General features: G+C 41.3%; 1 protein-coding gene and 1 long non-coding RNA gene across 4 annotated transcripts; one reads left to right on the forward strand and one right to left on the reverse strand.

The window, feature by feature from the left end:
• The first annotated feature begins 4,521 nt into the window (after positions 1-4,521).
• On the forward strand, positions 4,522-8,506 carry LOC141780696 (uncharacterized). The gene is made up of 2 exons (XR_012596712.1): positions 4,522-7,224; positions 7,365-8,506. It is a non-coding gene; the product is annotated as an uncharacterized LOC141780696 (long non-coding RNA).
• On the reverse strand, positions 7,365-17,781 carry gpr146 (G protein-coupled receptor 146). Of its 3 annotated transcripts, XM_074656022.1 has the most exons (3): positions 17,418-17,781; positions 8,627-9,383; positions 7,365-8,474 (listed from the first exon to the last, which is right to left on the reverse strand). In XM_074656022.1, the coding sequence occupies exons 2-3, from the start codon at positions 9,338-9,340 to the stop codon at positions 8,370-8,372; spliced, it is 819 nt and encodes a 272-aa protein (XP_074512123.1). In that variant the 5' UTR covers positions 9,341-9,383; positions 17,418-17,781; the 3' UTR covers positions 7,365-8,369. The 3 variants fall into 3 exon arrangements, with proteins under 3 accessions (XP_074512123.1, XP_074512122.1, XP_074512121.1); XM_074656021.1 differs by having other exon boundaries at positions 7,365-9,380; XM_074656020.1 differs by having other exon boundaries at positions 7,365-9,383; positions 17,418-17,780.
• Positions 17,782-18,166: the final 385 nt, after the last annotated feature.

Consider the following 18,166-nt stretch of genomic DNA (forward strand, 5'->3'; position numbering starts at 1 on the left):
TTATTGTTGGTGTATTTTTCTTTTTCTGAGGAGGAAAAGCAAAGAACAGAACAGGACTGGCTGGGGAGGAAGGGTGGATTGTTTTTAAAAGCATCTGCCCCGGTCCACTTGTCTCCCCAGAGCTGAAGTGATGTGGTGGGTCAAGGATGAAGTCTCCTTCCTGAAAGTCTCTCTGCTCTGTCCTGTAGGATTCACATGGTGGGAGAGTTCAAATATGGGAAGGACATTGGAGACAAGAACTACAGCTGTTTTATTCTGTTCACCAATCACACGGGTAGATGCAGGACTGTGTTATTGCTTTTGGTTGAATCCATCAAAACCAGCTTGGCTTCACATCATGTGGTCTTTTCTATTTAATCTCATTATATCTTATTTGCATTGAATCACATCCAATGTCCTATTTCCAGCAAAATCTCCAACCTATTTGATTTCTTTTCCATTATCAGTTTTGTTACATGAATATTATTCAGCCTCTGGGGGTCTGACACTTTAACTCTCTTCCTGTTTCAAGGATTTAGGATTTTTATTCCGCCGCTGCCCTCCTTCTGACACCCAGTTGAATCACAGCGTGAGATTTCTAACTGTAACCTGTCTCGCCTTGTTCCCGTCTTTACATTCTGCAGCCCAATTTGACCCGCATTAAGAAAAACAACAGTGGTCTGAGGGCGTGTGTGTGTGTGTGTGAAACCTGGTTGAGAGCCAGATAAAACATTTGAAGCCACAAGCCAAATGTTCTGGCTACGTAGGTGGTCTGATGTTTAATGCTGTATGTTTGACTGAGGTTAATACTTTTGGTCTGGCTGAACCTATAAAGGAAAAAAACAACACTAGGACTACATGTAGCACATTAAGAACTGTGCTCTGTCAGCGTATCCCCATTCCCACAGATGCTTGTACAGTTACAGTAAGAGCTTTTCCTGGTGCAACTTGAGGAAAACAAAACCTGTAGTTTTACACTCATACTTTACATTATGGGAATAAACTAATATTAGATGAGATGATTGATAATACTCATATCTGTTTGTTAGATGTAAAGCTACTGCCAGCATCTGATTAGCTTAGCTTAGCACAAAAGACTGGAAACAGCTAGACCTGGCTCCAGAGTCTCCACTGGTTGCCTGGCAACTGCTTCCAGCCAAGAAAGAGCCACATATGGTGCCTTCAGATGAAACTCGTGAGCTCGTGTTTACAACATGGGAAGTCGCTTGGCGTTCAAGTGGTTAAGTCGTGAAGGACACCGCTGCTAAGTGACGGCAATATTAACGCTACTGTCGGCGTCTAGAAGCCACAGAGGCTAACTATTTGACGTAAATAGTGCGTAACATAATGACAGAGGTAAAAGATGAGGCCGTTGGGAATATCAACATTTTCCTCAGACCTATTATAAAATTACTAAGAAAAACAATATACGACTAAAATTACAATATGTTAACTTATTATGCACCGAAAAAAATTAACTTCCAAGGCCTCCGCCATTTCTGACAACGTCAACAAACACGTCCCAACTCGTGAACTCTGACCTTTCAGAAACTTTCCACTTACGGCATCAGGAATACGACATGAGGGGGGCGTTCATATGGACTCATCTCGTAAACACGGTAAACACGGTAAACACGACCCCATTTGAAGGCACCACTGGCTACACACAACAACAATTAGACCTGGGGTGTCACTCATTTTAGTTCCTGGGCCACACATACAGCCCAATTTGATCTCAAGTGGGCCGGTAAAACCATTGCATAATAACCTATAAATATTAGATTTCCCTTTATTTTAGGGTAAATAAATACAAGTACATTCTGAAAACGTTCATAGTTAATGAACAATCCATTTGCAAAACAGATGATAAACCTGAGATGTCTCGCTGATCTCTCAGCTACGACCTAACAATTCATTTGTCTTCTCTATTCTCAGTTGTCCTTGCAAGTTTTTCAAGTATTTTTTTGCCATGATGAGTCTGATATTGGTGCCGATCATTATATTCCTCGAGCACTGAAAGGTGCTGTGAACACACCAAGTACGCTGGCTTCCCATTAACCTCTGTTAACAAATAGGAACTGGTCCATTTTTCTACTTTTCTCCTTCTTGACAAAGATATTTTCCATGAACAGTAGCATACGCCTGATAGTGTTGTGTAACGAAGCCTGTGAGTAAGTAGGCCTACATGGGATCTATATAATAGCTAATCCAGCATAGAGCCTGCTACTTTTAAGCCACCCACACATGGTCAGCGATAAAATGGCTCTGCGCTGGCCGTGCCATTACTAGCATGGCGCCAAGGGTTGCCAGCAAATTGCGACAGAGCGCTGCGCTCAAAGTTCAAATTATTTCAACTTTGGGGTTGCAGCTGACCTTTCAAAGCGCAGCCAATGACATAACAGCTGCAACTGTTGTTGTTGCTGTGAATGGCGTTCCTTGCACACTTTTTGATGACGTATTACACCTGTGCAGCACTTTGCTTCTGCAAGCCTCCTGGTGAGCGAAGAGCAAATTTCGGTAACACTTAATTTTACAGGTCTGCAAATTTCCTGGTAGTTACAGTAGGTGATAATTAGCAAGTAACCTATTTGAAATTTCTTCGGAATTACTGTCAAATTACCCCAATATTTACCTCAAAATTGATCGAAAATTATATTATTATAAACATTATTTAATAATTATATTCTGCTATTTCCCAATAACTGGTAATTTATTTAATACATTTCCAGGAAAAGAATACAAAGTTAATTGATATGCTTTATTGCCATGTCTGCTGGTAAATAGATAATAATTAGCAAACAATTTCTTTGAAATTTCTTAAAAAACTCCCTGAATCATGACATTAGCTACCAGGTTACATTTGTGTAGACAATAAGTCATACAATGGTGAGATTTGTGCCTGATCAGAAATGTCTTCTATTAGTTTTGGTTTTCCACCTCCGATGAAGGGCAGCACACAGCCGCTTCTCAAGCCTAAGGGCCCTATTTTAACCATTATATGCTATTTTAGCATATAAGTATTAAATAACGTTTATAATAAAATAATGTTCTATAGATTTTGACGTAAATATTGGGGTAATTTGGCAGTAATTCCCCAAAAAATTCAAATAGGTTACTTAATAGGTCATAACTACTCATATTACCATGAAATTTGCAGACCTGTAAAATTAAGTGTTACAAAAATGTCTTATCATGTGAAGGCAGCTTTATTAGGACAGTGTGACCCTCAGTGGACAAATACGAGTAGCAGTGCATTTAACTGAAAAATGGGAATAATGATTTCTCTGCAATTTTCCCATTTTGCATCCAGTGAGACAAATTGGATCCTTTAGCTGGCCGGTTCTGGCCCTCAGACCGGATGTTTGACACCCCTAAATAGACAGTGAAAAAACATAAATAGATAAAAAACATAGCCTATTATTAATTCTCTATTGGTTAATTACCCTTTTGCTAGAAGACCTACCTCTTGTGACCAGTTACAGACACACTAATGATGGCATACTTGTTCAGCTGTATTACATCTTAGAAGAACCAAACCCTGTTGCATAATTAGCTTCCTGCTCTTGAAACGTAGCACATAAATACAGATGGTAACTGACTGATGTTTTGTGTTCTTTGCGTGTTCGCTTGAGCTCACAGAATGAAATGAAAGCCCCGTGAAACTGCAGTCCTCAGAGGAAAGGGAAACGGCAACCATGACAACCATGTTCAATTCACTCCATTATCATATCATTTCCAGATGTAGTACATATAATTCAAGACCTCCCCCCTCCTCCTCCTGCTGCTGCTGGACGTTTAGTGTTTGCTCGGCTCTAAAGATGTTGAAAATAGATATTGTTGTGCAATCAAATGTTATGGTTACTGTCTCTAGTAGTGACACTCCTCCCTGCAATATGGCACCTTACCTCAGTCTGTTGAGCTTTAATTGTAACCTAACAGAGTGCTTTATCACTTCATTATCGCTTTCTGTTGCAGCACTTTTTTCACCTTGCAGCTCTCAGTGTGCCGCATTATCAGATGTATCCTTCACAACACTGTTTTCAGTATTGGACTGTAAGACATACAGAAGACAAAACAATTCCCAGAATGCCTGGAACGCTGCTGTTTTCCCCAGTTGGAGTGGCGTGGTTGAAGGGTCTCGCCACAAGCAATCTGCTGTTAGCGGTGTGGCGACCTCACTCCCACTGTCACTGCAGCTCAGAGGGAGGGAACAACCTCGACAACCTGACCATCATCCCGACATGATCACAGGGCTGAAGAGCTGCAATTAACAGCATTTTGTTTTCATGTACACTCGAGGTGTAGATAAAAGCAAAACTTGAGTCAAGCAGTCGGTCTTTTTCAAATAAGAAAGTTGAGTAAAGTAGTATTTTTCCATTGCAAGGGACATTTTTGGGTCATGTTTGGTCAACATGTTGCAAGAACAAAGAGGTTTGGCATTAATCACACCAAACAGCATTTCAACAACAGACTGCAAAGCAGATGTTTCAACATATTTTCATCACAAGTATTGTCACATTTCATTGAAATAAGGAGTGGTAATATCCATGTTAGTTTATTGTTTAATCAGTCTTTGACTCAGTTGAGTAGATTACTTACAGAATCTAAATATATCTCTCAGAAAATAATACTGTGTTTTTGAAAGAGCATCTTCCTGTAAATCTCTCACATACAATATATACACATTATTTTTGTATTATACATATACACTTGCATACAGTCACAAAAAGCATCACATCTGAAAAGTGGATTCATCTGGACTTTTGAGGTTTTGCCGTTCAAATAGCTAAAATGTGTCCGCATACGTTCGACACGCGAGGACTTTGAGGGTGTTTTTACGCTCGGTCTGTTTCAGCAATTTAACAGTGATTATTGCTCAGATGTCTTCGCACTCATGTGAGATCATGGCCCCTCTGAAATAATAAACCAAACTCAGACCTGAGCAGTCATCTGAGCTGGGTGTGAGCCCAATTTGATGAAGCTTTATTAGCCATTTGAGTGCATCGTGTAGTCCATTAGTGGTGATTGCTAATTCTTCCTTCTGCCAAGGAGTTGGTTTTAGGTCTCGTCTCTTATTTAGCATGATCTTTTTTGAAAACAAAATGGATTTCAGGGAAATGTAGTGAAATGATAAGGAAAGCTAATTGGATTTTAGTGTAAAAGTGAGGCCTTCTTTGTGTACTTGCAACCAAATTTAGATGGCACACATCAACTCCAAGCAATCTTGCAAAACATGATGGTATTCTGCCTACAGGTGGCGCTGCAGCAACATGGTAAAGTTATTTGGTCATAACTTTTATTTAGCCAAAAATCTGCACAATTGTCATTTTGTAGTTTGATGCAAATTCAGATCCAGACTGAAATTTAAATCCTCTAAACACTTTTTTTTTTATGATCAAAATAAGAATTTGTGTTGAGTGCCTTCTTGTTGGATGTCTCTTCACGAAATGAAAGTAAGTAAACATCAGTTCTATCCAGATTAACTGGATAAAAATACCGATGGGAACATGTTCAACTGTCACATAACCATGAAAACTGGAATCGAGTTCTATTCACCATAAATCAAGTGTCATTGTAGGAACTAATGATTGTAATAGTTGGAGTTTAACTGCAATCTCTAACAGTATGTAAAATGAACGCCACTTTAACAAATGCTGCTTAGATTTCCTCCATCAGATTGTCACAAGCTTTGATTCAAACCACTTATCATCTGATTGCGTGTACTACTGTTTGCCTTCTGATCCTAAATGAACAGTAAGCATCGGGACTTTGAACTGGGTTCAAATAATGATTAACTGTTTCACGATACGTTTTTTTTTTTTACTGGGCAGCAGATACTGTTGCACATAATGTAAACACACAGCCTCCAGTTGAAAATAAACAGCTCTTCTCACTGATTGATTGCAGAGACACATAGCGAGGGTGGGGCTATGCAGCGGAAATTAAAATGTTGGACACTGTTTCATACAAAAATATCCCCTAATAGTCACGAGATGTTACAGAGAATACAGCACTATGTTATAATCTGAATAAAAGCTTCACATTAAGTGTGAAAAGCATCAAATCTGAGTTCGGCAATAACAGAAAAAGCCGAGCACACTTGTGGAAATAACCCAAGAATTGTAATATCATTGTTTATTTAAAAGCTGTAAATTAAAAACTGTCTACAAATATATCATTTATTGTCGTCTGTGAGTGGAATATAACAGTTTGCCCACCTTCCACTTCTCTTCAAGTGAATGCCCCACCCCGCTGGTGCTTCTGTTCACAGGATGATTAATAAACTGGCCCTCTAATTCAGAAAGCAAATCACAAACTACACTAATGCAGTGATGCAACAGACCTCATGCAAAAAGATTTCTATATATCATTTTTTTTCATTTTATAAGTGGGGTTCATCACTACTAGTCTGTGTGGCAGGCAAGAAAGCAAAAAGCAGCTTAGCCAATAATGAGCAGATACTGGATCTGAGCAGCATTACAGTTCAAAATCTGCGTCGAACACGCTGTTTGCAGGTGCTCGACAGGCGAGTCATTTAGAATTAGTGAAGGTTTTGATAGTGCCTCCAGAGTGACCCAGTCAGGCTTCATATTTCCACGGCACAAAAACTTCCAACCACTCATACAATTCAGGGAATGTACATGCCACCTCCTCAGGGCCCTCTCTGTGACCCTGTGGGGACTTCACTGACCCCCTTCGGTGAGGCTCTCCATGCAGAATTCCTCATCATATCACATACTGGGCTGAAGCTCTCTGCTCAAATGAATGAGTTGATATTTAATGAGTTGATTTGAACTCATTAAACCTCAAGAGGTATACCGGTTATGTCTGAACCCTGAATAAGAGCTTTATACTGTATATGAGCATTTCATGTAGTTCTGTGATGGACTTATTCTATGATATTTGATTTTGGAGCTTGACGTACGCAAGGATAATCTCTTTAAGCCTGTGAGCCTGTCAAAACCTCCCAATTCAATTTATAAAAGTGAAATGAAAACACCTCTTTGTACCAGTACGTACATCTAGCTTACAGGGTAGTACTGGTGTCACAGCCCTGTTTCCTAAAAATGACGTTCCCATACAACTACATTGCATTCTCAGTTACGTTTGGAAAGAAACGTATTTTGTTGCGGATTACTTTTTTTTTTTGACGTATCACAAATACCTAGTTTGTGTCCTGTGTGAAACGTAGTCATTTGTTGCATTTTTGTTTTGTTTTTAAGTAATTTTAAGCCAAACCATGATGTTTTTTTTACTAAACCTAACCCAACAGTTTTGTTGTCTGAACCTAACGAAGTAGTTTTTTGCGTTTCTGTTTTGTTTTGTTTCAATTAACAACATTAATCACATGTTTAAACCTGTTTAAAACTGCGACCGTAATCCAGGAGAAAATAGGTCTCCTTCAAAATGCATTTTGGTTCTGCAGTTTAGTTGCATGGGAACAACATTTTGTGGGTTGGTGTCAAGAGAGGAAATAGCTTTTGAAATGAAGGAACCATTAATATTGTACTCTACCTTTAAAATGTGAAGATTATTTACTCTGATAGTGAGTAATCATGTTCAACACATTTAAGTAAAAAGGAATAATCATCTCTGGAAAGGTAGCAATGTCTTCTCATTCAAGTGATCGAGGTCTCTAGTTTGAGGGCAGTAAACGCTGATGTTCGATGGCAGCGCAAAATGTTGGTTTGCACACAAGGCGAGTTCATTAGCTGTGGTGCGTCGTTGATATACTAGCCACCATCTATCAATGCAGGGTTGTGGATTTTTTTCTTAATTGAGAAACAGAATAACTTGATAATTAAAGCTTACTGGTTCTGCTTGTGTGATACGAAGAAGCATCAATGATTAATTATTCTAGTTGGGACTTGAATTGCATCTAGTAGCATATTGTGACTCACTGTCAGCAGAATATTCACAACACACTCGTATGAGGGAAGCTGCACCCACTGCAATTGGGAGTCCCTTGCTAACAGGATATTTGAAACTCAGAGAAAAAACCATGCGCTGGGAAGTTATCAGCTGATTGTGCCAATTTACCCGCCCACAAACTAGAAGCTCAAGTGTCTTTAGTGGAGAGCTTCACTCATTGACAAAAAATAACAGCACTTAGTGGTTTTTGCTTGGTTTGTCCTCCCCTGCAGCAGAACTGGAGAGATCAGATCAAGTCCTGGAAGGTGACAGGAAATTCCACAGTCAGCTATGTCGCTCTTAACACAGTCCAGAGCAGCGAAGGGAGCCCAGTCAGATCCTGGCTCCATAGGGAGGGGGGGGGGAGAGATAAGTGCCGGCTACGCCAAGAGGTTGGAAAGGAAGGAGTGGGAGGGGCGTCAGTAATCTCCCAGGGGGACATCTCAACTCACGTCACCACTTGCTGCACTGTTGAGCGTTCATGAGGGCAGGACTGGTCTCTGCAGTGCAGCCTCCTGAGCAGCCGCTGCAGCTTGTTGGAGAAGTTTTTGTTCATCTGCCTGTACATGAGAGGCATCGCAAAGCTGCTGGAGAAAGCCAGCAGTTTAGACACACATCTCAAGAAATAGTACGTAGGCAAGTAATGTGCGTTGCTAATGTAACCCGGTGCACCGGCTACAGTGTGTACCAGCAGGGTCATGTAGTACGGGGTCCACAGTACAAACTGTACACAGACTGAGGCTAGAAGCAGTCTGTGGATAGAAGGGTCCAAGCGAGCCGAGTCCTGGTCCAGAGGCGTGGACTCCTTTCTAATGCGCAAAATGAGCACAAAGGCGTAAAGGACAGCCACGGCTGGAACCACGTAGCCGATGAACATCATGATGGCGTCCGCCGCCTCCTTGTTCTGCATTTTGGAGCACTCCACCATCTTCGTGGAGATGTGGTTGCACACGTAGAAGAGCAGCGAAGAGAAGCTGGTGAGCACCGCGCCGCCCCAGATGAACCCGCACACATGTTTGGTGTTATACACGCTGGACATGTATGTACGAGGCAGCGCTCGCTCTATGTAGTAGTCCAGACTGAGCAGCGTGGTGGAATACATGATGACCAGGGAGGAGATGTTGAAGAGGATGAGCAGGGTGATGTAGACCTCGTTGTTGTACTCCCACGCGTGCCAGCGGGTGAAGGTGGAGCTCAGCAGCTCCACCGGTGCCACCAGGTTGAGCACAATGCCCGCGATGGCCATGTTGACGAAATAAACATCCGGCATGGTCATGGACACCTTGTTGGAGAGGTTGACCACGACCAGCAGCACATTGTAGCACAGCCCCAATGGGAAGCACACCAGGAGGTAGATGAGAGAGAGGACTGACAGGATGAGGCCGAAGTCCTGGCAGAGCCGGAAGTCCACGCTGGTGTCCGTCTCATTGTAAACCGTGCAGAGCCACATCGCTGGGCTCCGACACAGGTCACGTCTCTCAACAGGCCGACTGCTGGCAGAGAGTCAGGGAGACAGGAGTTAGTTACAGAACAGATACAAAAACGGCATAGTTGTTATAAATTACCAATAATACAGACATGTTCTTCTGTGTGTCGGTCTCCATTTCCCCCGTTTCAGTGCCCGGGACACACACACACACACATCTCTACACACACACATAACTAATAATAATTAATGTTGAATATGAGTTATGGGGTTATTCCTTATTTCATGGTCTATTTCGGGATTTATATATTATTATTACATACTTCTATATAAAAACAAATCATTAAATTAAAAACAAAGCATTTGAATAGTGATTTCGAGGTCAAATACCATGGCATGGTTTTATGTGTTATATATGTGTTTGACGTTGCTTGTTGACAAATTAGTCCCTTGTTATGTTGAATTATATAATTCAAGTAGTGATCGTTCATCACACTAGACCTAACAACTTCTGTCTGTTGCTGGCAATGGATATTACGTGTATTAAAGGGGACATATCATGCTCATTTTCAGGTTCATACATGTATTTTGTGTTTCTACTAGAACATGTTTACATGCTTTAATGTATAAAAAACACATTATTTTTTCTCATACTGTCTGTCTGAATATACCTGTATTCAACTTCTGTCTGAAACGCTGCGTTTTAGCGCCTGTCTCTTTAAGCCGCCCTCCTGAAAAAGCCCAGTCTGCTCTGATTGGCTTGTGGGGAAAAAATATGGTGCATCTTTGCAAAGGTAGTTCTCAAGCTGCGGGCGATATATTGTAATGAGCCTGCATGTGACATAGGATGGCGTGTTGAATCATGTTTCCTGATCTAGTCAGCCCACAAAAAAACTGACTTGGGTTATCTTATTTCACAGTTTGTGGGTTAGTGCAAACTCAAGCTACCCAAATGTATGAGCACAAGCACTGAAAGAGTGAGTTTTTTTCTTTACGTTTTGAGGAAGTCACAAAAAAACAAACCACATTCAGTTGTTTTTTTCCCTCTATGAGTAAAAATCCAACCCTCTCTGTTACTGGTTTCTGTGCTGGCTAGAGGAGCAAACAAGGCCTTGACACAAAAACACGTCAGCCACGGCGCAGCTATTATGCGCCGGGTAACACTGTTAATTTCACTTCACTGCATCTGACTGGCTGAATGCAAACGCCTCACAATATGTTTCATTTGCTAGCTCGGCCTCAAAACCCACTATTCCTCCTCTGTGAGAGCCACACTGGGCAGAGCAAGTGTTTGACACCTCTGCAAGCTTTTCCTGTCTTGCTCTGCGTCTCTCTCTCTCTCTCTCTCTCTCTCTCTATCACAGTCACATGAAGGGGGCATTGGCTAGATGTGCTGTGCTGTGCTGTGCTGTGCTGTGCTGTCATTGTGCTTTTCACATGGTCAAAGCAGCAGCCAGATAAAAGAAAAACACTTCTCTTGCCTGACACTTTGCAGACTGCTGAAGCACATGCACCTTCTGTTCAGGTCGACTGGGGGTTGGGCACGTGGTGATGGGTAGATTTATAAAGAGTGAAATGTGAAGCAGGCTCTGGCGGAGGGTCAGCGAGGATCGAGTCGCGGGGTTGGAGTTCAGGGCAAGGTCAAAGAAAAGGACCGTGCGCATGTCGGGAGCGTTTGGGATCAAGCTTGACGGGGCTGCAAAGTTTTGAAAAAAAAAAAGCTTATGTAATACTGCCCTGCATAATTAACTCAGGTCATTTTACATAAATTATTCAAACAGCTTTGGTCGAGGAAGTGGAAGATCATAACGCTATTGAAAGGATTGCCGTGATAAGTCATCTAAGTTCACTGTATGTTATTTCCTCAGTGATAATTTGGCAGTTATGTTTCCACATGTTTGGCTTCACTCCCAAAGCTGCTTTAAAAGGAATTGATTCTCTGAAGAGCAAATAAACTTGGAAATAATAAAAAAAAAAAAATATGTGCATAATTTTCTGGAAACCTCTCCCTTGTGGAACAAAGTGCAGGAAGGCCGGTTTGTTTTCAGGAGGATGAGTAACGATGCCAGTAAAGGGGAAACATTCTTCCGTTCACTTACGTAACACCACTACAGAGGGGCTGTTTTGGCCTTAAGCCTCAGACACAGACGCATATACACACACAAGGCAGTCAAGTCCCTCCTCTATACTACTCCAACTGGCTGTAATGAGACTACAGTGGAGGCTGGAGCTCAGAGCCGGACTGGACCAGGATCAGGAGGAAGAAAGTGTAGAGTTACTCTTTACAAAACAACCTGTCTCCACCAGGACAGGAGCACTGGGCAGACCTCTTGTAAACACGGCTCTCTAGCATAAGCAGCTGGTGACTCATTCACTAAAACAGGCCTTGACACCACTACATAATTGGCTATGGTGCTCTCCCACAGATTATGTGCTTTTCTCTGAATGTGTGGAATACAAGTTGCCCTTCACTCCTTCAATAGCCTCTGATCACTTAAGGAGGAAATGACTTAAGAAGTTGGTGATTATTAAAGAGAGCGCACGGCGTTGTGGCTGGCTGTCCCCATTCATTAACACCTGCTGTGTTCAGACGTTTTAGCCACCCTTTCATTAACACATTGGCTCTTGTTACAGCTTCCGACGCGCTGCAGGGTTCCTAATATTCTGCATAAATAGGTTTGAGGTAACATGACGCTCCAGATGGTTTGTTTACACAGAGAAGCCATCATTAGAAAGTATTTTGAAAAATACTTGGCAGGTGATTGGATGAACCATCTGTCAATCAAACTCTTGCCAAAGCCAGTCAGCAGAAGAGTGAAAACATCATTTCCATCGAGAAAAGCCTTCAGTGCCGTTCTTTGCTCTTCTTTCATTGAAGAAATACTCTCCAGTTCTGATATATCAGATGCTATTGCAGCAAACAAAATTATTTCTATTGTCACATATTTCGTGTCTCTACCAAAATGGCATGTGTTGAAAAATATAAATATTATAAACTATTATACTATTTACTCAGTTACTATTATAACTATTAACCTATCTATTTATTCAACTTTTTTGCCCTGCTGCTTCCCAGAGGAGCATAAAGTGAGCGATGGACATAATAGTATAGTATAGTATAGTATAGTATAGTATAGTATAGTATAGTATAATAGTATTTGACAGAAGACCTTGAGAAAACAATGATGAAGGTAGAGATGAAAACGGACGCCATGGCATTTATAATGCGTACTGGACTGAAGGTTTAACAGTGGAAACTGAAACCTTGGAATTTCCTACGTTTACCTACTGGAAGTGACAGACACTTGATAGTATGTACACACATATTTTGTTTCATGCTGGCCCTTCATTTTAAAATCCCATCCCCAGGATTTCACCCTTTTAAAAATCAGCCACACCAATCAAGGAATAGTTTCCACGGAGTTTAGTTGTGACGCATGAATAGAGAAGGAAAGGCCAGTTACTACAATATCATGGAGCAATCAGTCTCCTCTGTATTTACTCCAAGTCACCACAATGAAAGAAAACACATAGCCCATACTAGACAATAGGCTTGTTCGAAAGTAGACGAGAGGCAGCAGCAGGAGGCGGTGACAAAAAAGCTGCGGTCCAGTCGGACAGTTTCCAGCAGCCTTCACAGAATTAAGAGGAAGTCACAAGATAGTGACTTCCTGTTAGATTTGATCTGTAAGTTACTTGTAGTTTGCAGACCACATTCTGACTCATTTATATTTCTTTGTAAATTTATGTGGAAATGTGCATGTATCTGGCATTGGATTCTATCCTTTATTATTTTTATGTCCACCTTGTAAAGCACATTGTAATGAGCACTCGTTCTGATAAGTGCTATATAAATAACCTTCTTTATTATTATTATTATTATTATTATTAGTATTAACAACACGTGGTGTTTGTTGTCAAACTAAGGCCGAAAAAACTCTGTCACGGGCAGACTATAGCCGACGGTGCGGGACACACCAAAAAAACTCGGCCGATGGACACTCATCGACGGCCCCAAACTGTCCGAGGCCGACCGTTTGCTTGTTGTGTCAAGGCCTTAAGAGCCAATCAGCTCTTTCATCAGGTGACAGCCAGGCATTTCCCATCATGCCCTGGGTCTTGCAGTCGGTGGAGAGCGACTGTGCCGCCTGGCTCTAAAAACTGCAGCCGCCGTGATCTCGTGTGGTTATCGCTGCCCACGTGTGCACGACGTCAGAGCAAGTCGGGATCAAGTCGGACACAAATATAACCTGCATGCTGCACTGCACGGCGATCGCTTCTGCACAGGCAGGCCTGGCTCATCTCGAACGAGCCTAATATTATACTGTAAATCATGGTTTTCATATTAAAACGTATGAACAACCACTGCAGGCTGCATCAATTCACTCCAGGCATCCTCTACTTTCATTGCACTTTAGCTCTGCACATTTTGCCAGCAGCCCTTGATAATGAAATCTCTAGTTTTCCACTCAGCTGAGGGGACAAACGGGGGCAGGCGAGGTGAAAGAAAAATACCTACTCCTCCTACTCATATGAGCTACGTCTGTTTGAATTCAGAGTCATGAGGACCATTTTCATTTTGAAGTCCATTTCAGATTCTGCCAAAACTGCACACGGAAGTGATGTTGAGGTTGAGTGAAGGTCGGAGATATGCTGTTCACATAAGCAGGCACTATATTCTGTTGGTCTTACAGCAGGTACTCGTACTACCTGAGGCATATGAACTTTTGGTTGTTGTCTCTCTTTTAAAAGGCAATAATTATGCAGTGATTAAAGTGTGCAAATTAGTTATTGAAGTATGCATGTGAGAATCAAAGCAGGGGAGAGGTGGCTTCCTACTAGTTGCTTCCTTAAATAAGAATAGATAAGCTCTTGTCAGAGTTCATCTTGCACGACTTTGACTGCAGACGTAGACTTGGTTAAGCCCCGTCTGAACTTTTTGCCCTACTCCGTGTCAAACGTGGTTAAGTTAAATATCCCCAGAGGGGGAGGCCGTGCTTCAGCATGCTTTCAGCCCCACCAAACATGATCTCGTAGGAGTGACGCCCACGTGCCTGACGTCTCAGCGTTTTGAAGCCAGATCTCGCGGGCCGATGGGAGCAGTGTGACATACTGGGCCCACACCCCTCATATATCCTTACTGGAATTTACAGGCTCTTCTCAGAAAGTGATGTCACATGATTCGCTGCTTGCGTCTATAGCAGCAGCAGCGTGCAGTGGAGCAGCAAAAATAAGAAAATAAGGTCTGACATTTGCACATGCTGTGACTGGGCAGCAACGTCAGTGGTGGAGTATAACACAATGACAACTGATGCACAATATCTTCTTGGAATTAATAGTGTGTAATTTTAAGTACCTGTCCACAGGAACTACTTACAGTTTGAGAGGCCATTAAGATGTAAATGATTCATTTAAGAAAGTCCCTTAATCTCTTCTGGTTCTCAGCTGCCTTTTATTCTTGGAAAGCAGCCCATTAACTGAGATTTTTAATGAGGGATCTGACTTCAGGTGCATGCTAATGCTGCATAACATTTTGCAAATTAAAATTACTAAGCTCTCAGGGGTGATTAAAATACTTTCCATCAACTCCATTTCTGTGAAGGGTTTAATATAATTCAGGACATTTCCCCCAAATCATCATCAGTCTCCAGAGAACTGAGTCACAGCGCTGGAATTTAGTTGTAGGGAAATTTCTGAATGGATTCCTCAGAAACTATACAGAATAATTTGGCAAACTGTACTCACAGGTGAATCATCTACCTGCTTATCGTCCTTCTCGTTAATCTGTTAAATCTGAAGGGTTAATCACGGGAAAACTAAACGGAGATGAAATGATTTATTGGACTTGCTGCTGCAGAGAGGGTGTGGAACTATGTCACATCTGTTTTGGAAAAACAGTATTGCCTCATATCAAGTTCTAGTGTAAGAGACTCTGGTCAAGCCCAGGTCACGTCCACTTCAAGACTCACTCGGCGTCTTTTCAGCAACATGTTGAACTGTGATGGACAAAGTCAGAGTTCAATGGTCGGCACAAAGCAGGCTTACTGCCGTTAAGCCATGGCACGCACACATGCCCCCTTCAGTCACATGGATGAAGTTGACAACAACAAGTGCAAAGCCTAAAATCTCAAGAAGCATTTAATTTGGTGAGCGGTAGGACTTATCTGAGCAGAACTACTTACAGAAAGTCAACCAGCCTCAGTTGCTGGCCATAATTAGTGGTACATCATTGAGGGGAACATCTGTTAACATAATGTTATTAAATAATGGCTTTAAAAGCTGATCAAAAGTCTTGATGTCATTTATCAAAACAAAGCTGTCGAGCCATGTTGAAACCACTGGATAAGAGAAGAATAGAAATAAAAGAATAAGAAAACTACAAACCGGGAGAATGTAATATAAGTGCTGTTGACGTTAACGCGATAATAACGAGTTAATGCAACTTAGTTTTAATGTCACTAATTTCTTTAAAGTATTAATGCAACTTGCCATTTTTAAGGTTGCAGCTAGGCTTATATTAAACTATAAAACCGAAGTAATCATTGGTACCAACCATGTTATACTGGCTTGTCACAAAGGAGGCTAAATAACGCTCCAAACATGCGCTAAATTTTGGCGAGGGAAAACTGTCGTGGCCATATTCAAAGGGGTCCCTTGACCTCTGACCTCAAGATATGTGAATGAAAATGGGTTCTCTGGGTACCCACGAGTCTCCCCTTTACAGACATGCCCACTTTATGATAATCACATGCAGTTTTGGGGCAAGTCAAGTTAGCACACTGACAGCTAGGGGTGCACCGATACAGATACCGGATCGGATATCGGGCCGAGAATGACTCAAATATCTGGATCGGTATATCGGTAACAATGGGGCCGATCCATTCAATTCAATTCTATATGTATATACTATATAGATATTATATACTGGAATTTTAATTCCAAGTTTTGACCAATATGTTGCTGCATTAAAAAGGTTTACACTTGAATTGTAATTCCTGTTAATTTTGAAGATTTATACCAAGTTGTTGGTGTACGATTTATTATTTTAATAATAAAGAACAATTAAATAAATACATATATATATATATATATATATACGTATGTATTTATTGGTCGCATTTTGCTTTACAAAAGTTAGGAAAGTAATGTCTATCAGGACTCAAAAAGTCAGATCAGTGCATCCCTACTGACAGCTGTTGTTGCCTGTTGGGCTCAAGTTTGTCATGTTATGATCTGAACTTATTTTTTTATGCTAAATGCAGTACCTGTGAGGGTTTCTGGAAAACATTTGTCATTGTTTCGTGTTGCTAATTGATTTCCAATATTAAATATATACATACATTTGCATAAAGTAAGCACATTTGCCCACTCCCATGTTGATAAGGGTATTAAATACTTGACAAATCTCCCTTTAAGGTACATTATGAATAAGATAAAAAAAAATGTGTGATTAATTTGTAGTAATTCCTCATTGATGGCCTGGGATATATATATAGATATTACTAATCCAGTATAAGCAAGGCTGCCTTCATGTTGCAGTGTGCTATAGTTATAAACATCGCATGATAACCTAAATTAACACACTCAGTATGACATCCGATTAGCTCTAATGGCAGATGTCATGTCAACAAGATATTATTACAACTTTAAAACAACACTTTTTTTATTGCCAGTGAAGAAGCACTTAACTTTAGAGACTTCTGATTAAACTTTTTCTTCTCCAGCACTAGAGAAAGAAAGCTGATCCCGTGAGAAACATCTTCAGGTGTTGTTTTCCCAAATATATAATGTGGAGCTACTAGAGCTGAACAAGAGGAGGAGAGAAAAACAAACCATAGGCTGGTTTGTGGTCTATTTATTATTGCGGACATTGTGTGTGTCTCCATCACACTTGACTGTACGGATCAAAGCGTGGATAGCTGTCACGGCTTTTAACCATTATATATTCTGCCATTTCTGCGGCTATTGTTGGCTCAGCTCCTCACCCTCGCATCTATAAGCCTTCTTCTCCACAAGAGAGGCCACTTCTCTACCGCTGTGAAGTGAATAATCAAGGCAATAACAACTCATAATAACAAAAAAAAAAGAGAGGAAAACTCACCAGAAACGTATATATCTGGCTCGGTGACAAACCTACGGAGGCATTGGGTCTGGATGGAGCATTTCCACTGGCATCTCTCACTCCTTTCATTATCACAAACACACGTCCTGGAGTACTTTCGCTCTTTACGCGCTCTTTACGCGCTCCTTTAAAGAGCCTAGAAATAGCAAAAAAGAGCGTTAAAGTGCGTTCCGGTGGAGACTCACTACTTCATCTATCAACTTTTGATGGACGAGACTTGTTCTGGAAAGGGGGCCGTCCGTAGCAGACTTTACTACTGCTGGAGGAGTGCTGCTGAGCACCGACACACAACACTGTGTACACACGTGACCCTCCCCCACAGTCTGTTATACTGCTCCATACTGCTGTTACTGCTGTTACCGCTGCAGCGCGTCAAGAGGCCCGATGGACGTTCTCTGCTCTGATTGGACAGGAGGGGCAGGGAGGTGGGACACACACACACACACACACGCACACACACACACACACACACACACACACACACACATGTATAACTAATACACACAAAACCTACAACTTTACCAATATTGAGCAATTCATTATTAAAATTAGTAAGTAAACACAATGTGATTTCCTAAGTGGTGAGTTTGAATGTTGTTTTAGTGTTTCTCCATTATTTTGTGTTTCCCCCCCACACCTTAAAGCTGCAATGGGTAGAAATGGAGTAAATAGGCTATGATTAAAAAAAGTAATTTTTATAAAACGGTCGCTATATGGTGACAGTAGTA

Source organism: Sebastes fasciatus, chromosome 13 (genome assembly GCF_043250625.1).
Source record: "Sebastes fasciatus isolate fSebFas1 chromosome 13, fSebFas1.pri, whole genome shotgun sequence".
NCBI classification, from domain to species: domain Eukaryota; kingdom Metazoa; phylum Chordata; class Actinopteri; order Perciformes; family Sebastidae; genus Sebastes; species Sebastes fasciatus.